Source organism: Hippopotamus amphibius, chromosome 1 (genome assembly GCF_030028045.1).
Source record: "Hippopotamus amphibius kiboko isolate mHipAmp2 chromosome 1, mHipAmp2.hap2, whole genome shotgun sequence".
Lineage (NCBI taxonomy): Eukaryota > Metazoa > Chordata > Mammalia > Artiodactyla > Hippopotamidae > Hippopotamus > Hippopotamus amphibius.
The window spans coordinates 155,535,542-155,548,875 of NC_080186.1; the positions used below are offsets into that span (position 1 = coordinate 155,535,542).

Consider the following 13,334-nt stretch of genomic DNA (forward strand, 5'->3'; position numbering starts at 1 on the left):
AGTCTGCTAGTTTATTATTATCTCCATAACCTCTTTCTATACTCCACAAAAGTCATGTTGTCTCAAACAGTGTGTGTTTTCTAATTGAAATTGCTCTACCAAGAGCATGTTGCAAGCACAAGCGTATTGTATCAGAAGTTTCCGTATCTTGAAATTAGAATGTGGGGTGATTCATGAGTTTTGCATCAATTATTAAACAGTCATAGATGAAGATATGCAAAGACGGATAGGGCAGTAAAATACTCCGGTTACACCCACTGGCTTAGCCATGATAAATGAGTCAGGAAACATGAAAGTTCAAAACAGGTATTAACTTGAGCTGCAATGGCATGTGTTCTGAAGGGAGGCAGACAATAGCCAGATATAAACAACCTAACATATAGACCAACTGCCTGGCAGGGTTAAAATGAAGGTAAGGACTTGGCAAAAGACTAAGGAATTTCAGAATCCTGCCATGCCAATCAACCTTTCTCTGACAAGGTTCTCGAGGAAGACATAGCACAAACAGCGATAACACTAGGAAAACAGAGGAGGTATTTTTATAGCTGGGACCATGCCTGACATCCCATAGTGCAGAGTTCTAATAACATGGCCTTGGATCATGTGGCTTAGACTTGAGCTTGAATCCTGCCTTGATTTGACCTGTGTGCATCTTAAAGAGAGAGGGAAGACATTTTCACAGAGTCCAGACAAAAAGACAATACGAGTTTTATCCCTGGGAGACTGAATTTTGTTTCCCTCAGAGTGACATTTTCTTGGAAACTGAGCCAGAGGCTGACCTTGGAAAGAGCTACTTACCTCTTCCTTCCGATACTCAGCGTCACCAAAAGGGAAGGCCCATCTCTTAGTTGTCAATACACTGGCCCTGCAATCCACCTAGAACTCCAGCATCTGTGTTCACGCTGCTGCAGAGAGGAAGGGCTTGGACTGTCCTTAAGCCGAATCTTAGCTCTAAAGACATGAGCATGGCACTGTCAACCCCCAGCCCCGGTCTCCCCATCATCCTCTCCTTGCTCCTGGCTCCTCTTTCTCTCCGGGGAGTCTTTGACTCATTCTTTACCACCTGACAGAAGCCTGGAGATGAAAAGAAACAGCCAGGCCTGCTTTAGGTTCTCCCCAAAGCCAGAAAGCTTCGTGAGTAACCCCATCGCTAGCCACTCATTGAAAAGCCAGAAGCAGGAACTGTTGTTAGAAGTGTATCCTAGCACTCGAGTGCTTTTCAACCAGGGCATTCTGAGGCGACTGCAAACATTAAACAGCCTTCTTGTCTCCTCTGTACACAAGAGTGCTTTGCTAAGACACGCAAACGCTAACAAAGGAAAGTGGCCGATAATTCCCTCGAGGTGGCTGGCTTCCCAGCCTTGCTGGGTTTGCCTGCTGCCTCTTGGGCACTTGTTCTAGAAACGGGCCTTCTAAACTTACATCAGGAACTGAGTAACCATGCAGCTTATTTTGTGTTTCCTTCAGGTAGTGTTTATTTAGAGGGGTCTTCTTGAGTGACTGGATGGAATGTCCAGTTGAGATTGTCAGTAAGGAACGGGGTGGCCTTTCTGAAGGAAGACTCTAGAGACCAGAAGTCAGAAGCTGGTGACCCACAAACCATTTTCAGCCGATAGACAAGATTATATTTCTTTAATGTCATGGCACTGAAAAAAATAATTGGTTGCCAATATATAAAACTTAAGTGACTTTATGTAAAACTCTGGATTTCCAGCTAATTTTTTTTAAAAAATCAGAATATCTGGCAACACAGGTAGTATTTCATGGTCACCGTTGGCTGAAGCTGAGCAGCCATTTATTTTTTAAGAGGGAACACAAGCTTCCTGCTTCACCTGGTTTCACACTCCACGTTCCCTCGTGGACCTATAGGATTTGAATCTCCTACCACTGGGGTCAGTCACCTAAGACACCAACACAGAAATCATGAATTATTCTTTTAAATGCGCCTGGCTTGAAAGTGCCTGTGGTTTATGCCTTATTCTTTTTCCTTCTGCACAAAGAATGACCATTCGAAGCGTTTTCATGTATGGAAAAGGACAGTTAGAAGCAAAGTGGAGAATTTTACACTACTTACCTGAATCAATCAGGCATACAAAGAAAATCCTGAAATGATGATATTAAAGTAAGATTTGAGATTTGAATTATTCAGGGGTAATTGCCTTAGTTTTCCACCTTACTCTTTTCCTTTTGCTTCCCTTATGTGGACATAATCTTCAGAATGCACCTCTGTCAAAGGCCACAGACATAATTCCCCTGCCTCCTTTTTTTTTTTTTTTTTTTTAACTCATTTGCACTCTTGGTAGCAATTGTTGGAGCCCTGCAGGGGAATAATTGCAGAGGAATTAACCTCTGACATTTTTCTAAAAATAGCCCTAATAAATCCAATCATAGATAATTTACCTGTCCGTGTTCCTCCGGGGGTAACCAGCGTTGAAGAAAGACTTGGCAGGCTGGCATTCCTTCAGCAATTACCTGTGATCTGAGTTCCTGGCGCCTGTGTATTTTCTGTTTAGAGATACAGAGGACAAATTTTCCTCTTCCCTCTCACCTTGTGACCCGGTTTTCTCAGCACCTTTTTTCCTGGGGTTGCAGTAAGGCCCTGCTCTTCCAAAAGGGTGTGCTGGGTTCACCAGAAAAGAGGGAGCATTTGTGGGGTCCCTCCTTGAATTTCCAGCTCCTGGAATTTTCCCGACGATTCCTCTGTGTTCTGTCCCTTCATTTTCGGTGTCTGAGCTTCAGACATCTCAGCCCTGCTTCCTCAGTCTTCAGCCCTCATTTGGATTCCACAGTGGAAACCCGTTTGGGGAAGTTTCTTGGTGTAGGAAAAAAGGAGAATGCAGCAGGCCATGGGTGGGAAAAGAACCTGTGGTTGGTAGAATTATCAAAGAAAACTGCCATTTCCCTGAGTCGTAAAGAAATTCATTTTCTCTTGCTCAAAACAAAAGAGTCTGAATGTGTTTTTTTCCTTTTGTTCTCTCTAGTTGTTCCTGGAGACCACAGTGCCGTGTGGGCATCTAGGAAATTTAGTTTCCCAAGTGCCCTTCTAGCGGCACTTAAAATACAGAACATAAAATCCTTGTAAATTCCACTGCAGAGACAAAGCCCTAAGCCCTTAAATGCACAGAAAAGTACGTCTATTATCTGTCGTTTCGAAATAAGTGTGCAGTTACTTCAATTGCCTTTGTCTTCTTCTTTTCAGCTGACATTATCTCTACGGTAGAATTCAACCACACGGGAGAATTACTAGCGACAGGGGACAAGGGGGGTCGGGTTGTAATATTTCAACGAGAGCAGGAGGTAAGTGGCAGTGAATGCAAAATGCCCGTTTTCTTCTCTTGTTAAAGAAGGCCTCCCGCTGTTCCCTAATCCTCATGTGCCGCCCTTAACCTTGCTGCTTGGCTTGCAAACTAAAAACTGCCCAAAACTCATCAACATCAGCAGTTCCACACTCAGGCTCACACCAGCACCTGAAAATAGAGCCTTTTCTGCGCCAGGTCTTATCTTTCCAAACCTGGGTGTTGCACGTTCAAAACGACCTCACTTCTCACCTGACCTGCACAATTCGGGCAGGTGCTCGCGGAGTGTGACGCCTCCTTTTTCAATGTGGTTTATCCTCCATCTGTTGAAATTCAGGGACTCCTAACAGAATACCTAGGATAAAAAATATAGCCTTTCCCCAACAGATGTGAAAAGGATACCTTGGGTCAGAAGAGAACAAAATGGTAGCTCCCCCTTCCAAAGGGAATGCGATCCCAGAAAATGACATCTGAGCAAGGCGTGTGGCCCACACTTTACTATAGGTGACATGAGGTTCCCTGCAGCTGAGTGAATGCTCTATGCAGTCCAAGCAGGAGTTCTAACTCCCAGTGAATCTCCAAAAGCCCATTTCTTCCTGAGACTTGGGTTCCACTAGGAATTGTTTCTCTTTTTCATATAAATTGAGTTTTTTTGGTGTCTGCTTCTGTTCTGTCAGAATGGAATTATGGCCCAATTTGTTGTTCTTGGCCTCCTCTGGCACGGTCCTGAAGCTTCCAGCAGGCCAGTCTGTGTTCGAGTAACTCTCCCATCTGCTACTGCCTGCCTCATAGATTCACCAGACACAGCGTAGCGGGAGGCCCCAGTGCAGGAGGGAGGTTTCACAAGAGACTTCCCTAGCAATTTAAAGCCTGCTTTGTGCCTCAAAGCCATTTGTGTTCCACCTCCCCTCAAAAAAGGAAAGCCTCATTTAGAGGTGATATATTTGGTAATTGCACATTATTTGCAATTAATTTCTATAAGGGCATCGTAATCCCTCGGGGTTCCGTATGAATTCAAGTGTTCAGCATTAAATCAGGCACCCAGCCTATTCCATTGGCCCTGGAAACACGAAAATGTGGTTGGCAAGTAGGAACTAATAGCTCTTCGTGACCTGGAATTTTTCCTGCTTTTCCGGAGCTGCCTAGTGCTAATTGGTCTGGCACATCCTACACACACTTGACAGTCTGATTTGGATGGTAGCAAATCAACACTCTTAAAAATTTATTGTTCAGGTGGACCAGCTCTCTCTGCAGTAAACAGGATGGGAGCGAGTATGTCAGTCTTTAAAGTCCTTTTAGAATTGATTTTCAAACCTTCTTCTTCAATTTTTAAAAAATCCAATTAGGTTCATACTGATGATAAAGAGAAACCAGAGGAGCTATTTAGCATAAATTACCCAAGGCAGCGTGTTGCCAGTAATATTCCACTCCATGTTTCCCGCTAGCTATTTATAGGCTTCACCTATTTTAATTTACTGAAATATTTGGGAGGCCTGGTTCATTAGTAGAATGAAGGCGGACACATTTTCCGAAGGAGGGCGGTTTTGTTCAATGAGGAATACATGTTGAGGATAATAACATGCAGTTAAATGTGGGGCTCTGCAGTGAGGCTTGGGGTTGAATGAACACTGAGCTTGAGAAACACAGCCATGTGACAACACCTAGGTCAGGCCTCTTTTCGACTCCTGTGCGTGGCTGTTCAAGAGGCGCCATCCTGGAGAAACTGCTCAAGGAACCTCAGTGCCCTTACAAGTACGTGTAACACCTGGGCATCAGCACTATTGCCCATCAATAAATTAAGACTTGGGTTTGAATGTTCAGTATCCACCCAGAGATAAAAAATTTTTAATTGAGCCTTTTATTAAGAGTCAAGCGTTTATGACAAATGCCTAATAACACCTGCAGTTGAATTTTTGAACACAGTTTTCCAAAGCCTGAAGCTTGAGGCTGTTGGTCACTAGGTCCTAAAATGCAAGCCTCCCCTCCTTTTCCCTTCTTCTCATTCTCTCTTTCACACCCTCTTTCCTCCTCTCCACCTTTTTGCTTTCTCTTGTCCCTTTCTGCACACCCTTCCTTTATGTTTTGTTCTCTCATCATTTATTTAGTTCCTGCTGTGTGCACTTTGCATAATCAGCCCTGGGGGAAAGCCAATGTAAAGTCTCATGGTTCTTCTAATGATTCATATGTCATCTCTGCACTCATGTCTGTTTTGTTATTCATGTTGGAAAAAGGAGAGGAAGAGATCCACTGCTTATAAGCTGTATGACCTTTGAGAAGTCATTTTAATTTCTCTGAGCCTCTTTTGTCCATTTCCCTAGGGGCCCAGTGCCCCTCTCAGAGATTCTGTGAAGATCTGATGAGATTTTAAAAGGTCGGTGAGTGACTTCCCTGGTGCTGCAGTGGTTAAGAATCCACCTGCCAATGCAGGGGACACGGGTTCAATCCCTGGTCCAGGAAGATCCCACATGCCGCAGAGCAACTGAGCCCATGTGCCACAACTACTGAAGCCCGTGCACCTAGAGCCTGTGCTCTGCAACAAGAGAAGCCACCGCAACAAGAAGCCTGTGCACCACAATGAAGAGTAGCCCCCGCTCGCCACAACTAGAGAAAGCTGGCGCGCAGCAACGAAGACCCAACACAGCTAAAAAATAAAATAAATAAAATTTTTTTTTTTTTAAAAAGGCCAGTGAAAGGTGCAGATGCTCTAGTTTTGTGTTCTTGGTAAAGGATTGATACGCATCTATATGGACATCAGCACGGGATGGCTCACGCCTCAGGGTGTCCAAGACATCCACTGGGATGCAGAAAATATTAGAACTTTTATTTACTTTGATTTCAAAATCATGTCCTATTTCAGCTTCTACTTCTACACATATTTTATGTTGTACACCCTGTGTCCATGCAGCAGTTTATATATAAAGAAAAATTTGTAAATATTGGAGGTAAATATGGCACCTCCAATATTTACCACCAGGCGTGCATGATCAGATGCCTTGAGGACACTGAGCTAAGGGGGAACCTGTGGCCATCATAGTCCTGCCCTCAGCCCACTCAGACTCACCTGCCCATTCCACCCCTCATGACTCTACTCAAAACAGAAGGAACTGGTGAGGGGCTTCCCTGGTGGTGCAGTGGTTAAGAATCCACTTGCCAATTCAGGGGACATGGGTTTGATCCCTGGTCCAGGAAGATCACACATGCCACAGAGCAGCTACGCCCATGTGCCACAACTACTGAGCCTGCGCTCTAGAGCCCGTGCTCCGCAACAAGAGAAGCCACCGCATTAAGAAGCCCACTCACTGCAATGAAGAGTAGCCCTGGCTCTCCGCAACTACAGAAAGCCTGCGCTCAGCAACAAAGACACAATGCAGCCAATAAATTTTAAGAAATAAAATAAATAATTTTTTTAAAAAAATTTAAAAAAGACTTGCCCAAATGTTGTAATAAAAACCAAATTAAAAAAAAAAAAAAAAGAAAGGAACTGGTGAATTTGCAGTGGGCTTCTGTGATTTAATCTTTTGTGTGTTTTTTTGTTTTCCCCTTCCTACAGAGTAAAAATCAGGTTCATCGTAGGGGTGAATACAATGTTTACAGCACATTCCAGAGCCATGAACCGGAGTTCGATTACCTGAAGAGTTTAGAAATAGAAGAAAAAATCAATAAAATAAGATGGCTCCCTCAGCAGAACGCAGCCTACTTCCTTCTGTCCACTAATGGTATGTGGTGGTGGCTTGTCTTGTTTGGTATTTTCAGAGAGAGAGTCAGCAAACCACATATTTCAATCTCTCTGAGCCTCCATTTTCCTTTTTACCTTGCAGGCTGTTGAAAAACTTAGAAACCATATTTGCAAGATACCTAGCAGAATGTCTGGCAGAGAATAGGCCCTCAGTACATAGTGCTTCTTCTTGTTTTTTAAAATAACAAATTTATGACTGAATTATGTGAGACTTATCTGTCGGTTTTGACTAATGCAGATTATTTCCAGGTGTTTTTGGAATGTGACTTCCTATCTTAAGATTCACTGAATGTTTTTCTGGGAACACATTTCAGGAAACTAAACATGCTGTCCCTGTGTGTTTGGCATACTCAATAGGAGTTATTAATCCCTGAATATATTTGGGGTTTTGGAAAGCAGATCTCTTTGTCTGACATAATCAAGCTCTCTAGCAGGAACATGGGTCAAGAAAAGAGGGGACCCCATCAAAGAACTGATCAAGTAATGTTTTCTTCTCTTTCTCCCTATTCTTACACCATTTGTTGGTTGAGGGGGCGTTGATATAAATAGGTCAGAGAGAGAGGACGTTAGGGGTTGAATAGAGAACCCGATTCCATATTAATCTTTAAGACTTTATACAGTGGAATTACCAGCCTTAAAGTTTTTTAATACCCTTGCTGTGAAAAAAGCCATCTACACTCAAAACAATTCAGAATAAAATCATATACGAAAGGGTGCTAATTGAATAGCATAACAATTAAGCGGATTAGTATATACAAATTAAACACCCTCTCCCAAGCAAATAAGCTGGAGAGTGATTCATTTCATCATCTTGTGTGTGAGTCTTTGAGGAGTACATATTTAAATATAAATCAAGAAACAAGGGATTTGCTCTTTGCCTGTCTTCAGCATTTATTAAGAATGGGTAATGCTCATATGTCAAGTTAAAAAAAAATGCAGACTATGTATATACAATGATCAAACATATATTAACATTTTTAAAGACTGAAAGGAAACACACTGAAAGGTTTATCATGATTAATTTTGATTGTGTATTACGTGTGACTTGTCAGTTTGTTCCTTTTATTGTTTTTGTTTTCTAAGATTTTACAATGAGTTTTATGAAATCTTATGAAAAAGTTGGGGTGGGGGGAGTTTTTAATGCATATGAGCAAAAAAACTCCCTCAAATGAAAAAGCCAGTGTATAAATCTATAAAGTAACAGTTCTGAAATAGCCAGTTTAGAGTTATCCAAGCATAGCGTATCTCAACTTGACCAGAGCTCCACTCATCTGTTTTTCCAGATACCAAGTCACTTAATTTTTTCTCACACCTGTATTTATTGTTTTGTTTACTTTGTTTGATCTTGATTTTCCCAAAAGTCAAGCCAGATGAATTTGTTTCAGTTTTTTCCCTTTTAGTTTTCTGTTTAAGTTTCACTCAAAGGCTCAGCAGATTCAACACAATTTAGAATGGAAGAAACTTCTGATGATTTTGACTTAATAACTTCAGGAAGAGAAAAAGCATCTGGTTATCTTCTATAGCTAGCTTACTTTATATTATGAAATTTAGTCTATTGATTATTACAATAAAATTCAAAGACGTAAAAGACATTAACTACTTCATGGGGGGATGGGAAAGAAATCAGTGAAATGCAATGAAGATTAATTATATAGCATAATGTTCTGTTAATTGAGTTTTTAAATAGTTTTTTGATTAACAAGGATATTATCTTCCCATTTGGGATGCTATTTCATATGCCAACAGCATCTCAAAATGATTCTTAGAAGAAAAATTCCCATGCTCATATGTGATTTTCTTTTTTATACTAATATTGAGGTTGAGAATCCCCCTTAAGCCAAATAGGTTAACATGCAAAAATTAATGGAAGACAATTGGAATTACTGTACAAAAGAGAAAATGAAGATAGATGATAAGATTGTGTTTAAAAGCTGCCACAAGTAATGATAAACTGCTCAGAGCGCCAGCCAGAAGAAAGAAAAAGCCATCACTCATCGTAACAGCCACATGTTCCTCAGACTTTTTTATTCACAAAGCTTCAAGATACTGAGTCAAGAAAAATTGTGTGATAATAAAGTCAAGAATGACTCCAGGCATCCCAACCATGGGGAATTGAATTGAATTCACCATCAATTATCTCTTTTAAAAAAATTGTGCTCATCTCATTATAGCTGGGTACAGTTTTTATCTTCTGCTGGAATACATTCCCAGCTTTACGATTTTTAATGAAAAAATAAAACCAACATTCAGTTGTGAAACTATACTTTAAAATTATTTGCCAGATGAAGATACATTGCCTTGCCTAGATGTCTACTTTTATCTTAATACCTATGATGGGAGGAAAAGGTGTACTTAATTTGTTTTTCATCTATGAAAGTAATGTGTTCATTGTAAAAAATTTAGAAAATTCAAAGAAGCAAAATGAAGATAAGGAAAGTGTTCCTATCCAGAGAGAACCATTATTAATATCTTTTAAAGAGAAAAGCAAAGAGGCATGGATAAATCTGTTTCTTAACGAAAATGTGACATATTCTATCATTGTTTTGTGACCAGGTTTTTTTTACTTATGAGTATAATGCTTAATAACAGGAATATCTTCCTAATTGTGAAATATTTCTCTAAAATACCATTACACTTTCAATGGCTGCATACTATTCCCTTGTATGATTTTTCTATAGTTTATTAATAAATCTCCCTTTACTAGATGTTTAATTATTAACTCTCACTAGTACATTGTGTATTTGTAGAAATAGATGTTGGTTTAGATAGGTAAATAGTTAGGAAAAAAGCATATTATAAATTATGTACAGCATGTTACACCTATTAAAAGTAGTTATGTAATTCCACACACAAATATAATACAAGGATATACACAAAATTTTCATAATAGTTGTCTTTGCCTAGTGGAATTGAGGAAGTTTTTAATTTTTTTAGTTTTATGTTCGTTTTCATTTTCTACAATTATATGTACCAGTCGTGTAATAAAAAGAACATAAAATGAGACATATAAAATCTATATATGCAATATCATTATAAGTTTATACCCCTGTTCAAAAAATGCGTAGAAAAAAATACTGCAAGAATCTATGCAAAATGTTAACAGTGGTTATCCCAGACTGGAGGGATTTGAGGAATTTTTATTCTTTATGTTTTACCTTTTTCTCTGTATAGCAATTTATCATTCATAATAAGAAACGTATAAGAGAATTGCCTTGCAGTTGGAATGGGCCACATTCCAAAGCCAAGCAATAGAAAATAATTGGTATTAAAATTCACTGATTTGAGTTCTTCTAAGCCACAGTAGCTAATCTACTCTGATCTCTGATTAGTAGTTAATCAGATGACTATATAAATATGGCCCACATTTCATTTTCTCTCCCTAAAAAGCGGGTCATTATGCAGCCTGTATTCAGAGAGGGTAGGGCCAGAAGAGTATAGACAGAAAGTTCTAAATTCAACCCAACATCTGGGAAAGGCTTCTTTGCCTTCTGTCCCAGTACAAGCCGGGCTGAACGCACCAATCTTTACACTTAGCAGACTTGACAGGTGTGCCAGCAGACGTGACCAGCCCGAGTGATGCCCCCACATGAGGAAACAGGGGCCCTTCTCTGTTAGAGTAGCCAGATTGGTGCAGGAAGCCCGCTTCGCAATGTGCGTTTCAGACTGCTGAGGACAAGGCATTTGCCGAGGAGCGATGGAGGAGTGAGATGAGGGGCAAAGGAGCAAGCGAGCCCTCACACAGACAGGGCAGAGGGTGGCTCTCCTCCCCTGGCAGCGTCACAGAGGGGAGGGAGGATGTGCTGACGTCATCGTGGGAGACGCTCACGCTGTCAGACCAGCATCTTATTATTGCAGAACAGCTGCCCGGTTTGCTAATTCTGACACCAGCTGCCATTTGTGCACCATTATTAGCTGCCCAGCACTGGGTTGAATACTCTACATGCATTCTTTCATGTAATCCTCAAAGAGGCCCATGAGGAAGACACTGTTTTCCCCAACTTACATATAAATAAACGGAGGCTTGGAGAAGTTAAGTATCTCTGTTTGTACGATTGGAGTGTTGAGGATATACTTACACTAAAAAATGACTCAACTTTCTGAAGTTCAAACTTAACTGGCCATTCTGTACCTTTTTTCCTGCTTTATCTGCTACTCCCATTTGTCTGTCGCCCGAAGACTAATTAGGCGCCTACTGCGTGTGAATCCCAGCCCTCAGCCATGTGGTGGCTAGAGTTGAAGTGGGGATGCATCCCAAGGTTGTCTGCTTCCAAAGCCACCCTGTGCAGGCTCAGAGCAAGACGCAGAGGAGGCAACCGAGTGCCTGCCGTCCAGAGGAGAAGTTAGAACAAATAATGAATGCAGGATCTGATAAGAAAGGCCTCCAAAGGCATGCAGCCACAGACATGATCTGTTTGGCTCACACATGTTTCCTTAAAAAAATTGGGTTAACATATACACACTGCTATATATAAAATAGGTAACCAACAAGGACCTGCTGTATAGCACAGGAAACTATACTCAATGTTTTGTAGTAATCTATAAGGGAAGAGAATCTGAGAAAGTACATGCGCGCGTGCACACACACACACACACACACACACACACACACACACACACATCACTGTGCTACGAACACAACATTGTAAGTCAACTCTACTTCAATAAAAAAAAAAAGGAATCGAAAGCCTGCAGGTGGGGCATGCCATCTCCAGCTCCCCGGAGGCCCCATCCCCTTTCACTCCTTCCCCTGGCACTGCCTACCTCCCATAGGCACTGGAGTCCTCACCCCTGTTTTCTTACCATCGAGAATGATGGGGGTCAGCCAGTGGTGTAAAATTCTGGGACAGTGCACAGGTGAGAAAGGTCATTTCCAGCTGGGGATTCAGAAAAGAGTCTGCGAAAGGAAAGCATTTGGATGAAGTTCCTCCTCATTTTACCTCCCCGAGCACCTCTAGCAAGATGCGCTGTGTGAATGAGATGCATTCGTTCACCCGACTCGTATTTATCAAACATCCACTATGCCCCGGGCACTGTCGTAGGTGCTGGAGATACCAGACAGTGAGGTACAAGACAGACGGAAACCCTGCCCCCAACGATTTTTAGATTCCTGTGAGAGGGAGGCAAAATAAATAAGTTGCCAGATAGTGAAACATAAGCTGAAGAAAAATAAGGCAGGAAGAGGGGATACAGAATGGTGAGGAAAACATCTTTCTGTAGGTTGGTTAGGAAAGACCCTTCTGAGGTTGGGACATAAACAGAGAAGAGCAAAGTCAAGGAGCAAATCCTATGAAATAGAGGGTAAAGGGCTTTCCTGGTAGAAGGCACAGCTAGTGCAAAAGCCCTGAGGCAGGAGTGGGATGAATCTATACAAGGAGCTGTAAGGAAGCCTGGTGGCAGGAGCGCAGGGAGTGGGGTGGAGAGTGAGATCATAGAGCGTGAGGACAGGAGGGTGCAGGTCATGCAGGGCCTTTCAGGTCATGCTAGGGACAGTGTTTCGTGAGGTGGGGCATTGAAATGGGGATAATAATTGGACCTACGCCTCAGGGTTATTGTGAACATTAAATAAATTCTCCATGGAAAGTGCTAACATGGTTACGTCGTTAATTCTGTATGTGTCGTGGCTACTCTTATTCAATGTTCAGGACATATTTTCATTGAATGAACCAAATGATTATGTAAGCTGTAGATTTAACAGCCCATTGTCAGGGAAACCGTTTGTCTCAGCACAATAAATGTTTTCGTTTTGAAACATGAGCTCTGTCTTCAGGGGCCTTGAGATTTAGGCACTGAAGCCCTTGACATGAGCCAGTTTCCCTAGCAGTCCCTTCCATTGCAACCTCCACCTCTCCCTGCAAACCCCCCCCCCCAAAAAAATAGAGACTCCTTTACCAGCTTACTCTCACGGTCATTTTGATTTTCTCTGGTTGCCCTCTGCAGATAAAACTGTGAAGCTGTGGAAAGTCAGCGAGCGTGACAAAAGGCCAGAAGGCTACAATCTGAAAGATGAGGAGGGTCGGCTGCGGGATCCTGCCACCATCACAACCTTGCGGGTGAGCCCAATGGCTGGTTTTTCCACCGTCTTTCAGTTTCCTTGACAACCAGGGACAGGGGAAGCGCAGGGGAAGTTTGGGCACGTGCTGGCTGCTGCTATAGGTTGCACCTCTCAGGCGTGAGGGAGGGAGCGCAAGCAGAGACCCAGCCTACCTGGGTCTCTGGTGGCAGATGAAGGAGCAGGACAGGCCAAGCTCTGATGACTATAAATCCACGTTTCCTTTTGCTCCCAAGGATCTGCCCAGAGGGCT

General features: G+C 42.0%; 1 protein-coding gene across 4 annotated transcripts in view; it reads left to right on the forward strand.

Annotated features, from left to right (window-relative positions):
- Positions 1 to 13,334, forward strand: part of PPP2R2B (protein phosphatase 2 regulatory subunit Bbeta) — a 470,158-nt gene that overhangs the window by 358,778 nt on the left and 98,046 nt on the right. For all 4 annotated transcript variants that reach the window (XM_057731856.1, XM_057731847.1, XM_057731870.1 and 1 more), the window contains exons 3-5: positions 3,200 to 3,297; positions 6,847 to 7,012; positions 12,970 to 13,082. In XM_057731856.1, coding sequence (XP_057587839.1) covers positions 3,200 to 3,297; positions 6,847 to 7,012; positions 12,970 to 13,082 — 377 coding nt within the window. The remainder of the gene's footprint in view (positions 1 to 3,199; positions 3,298 to 6,846; positions 7,013 to 12,969; positions 13,083 to 13,334) is intronic.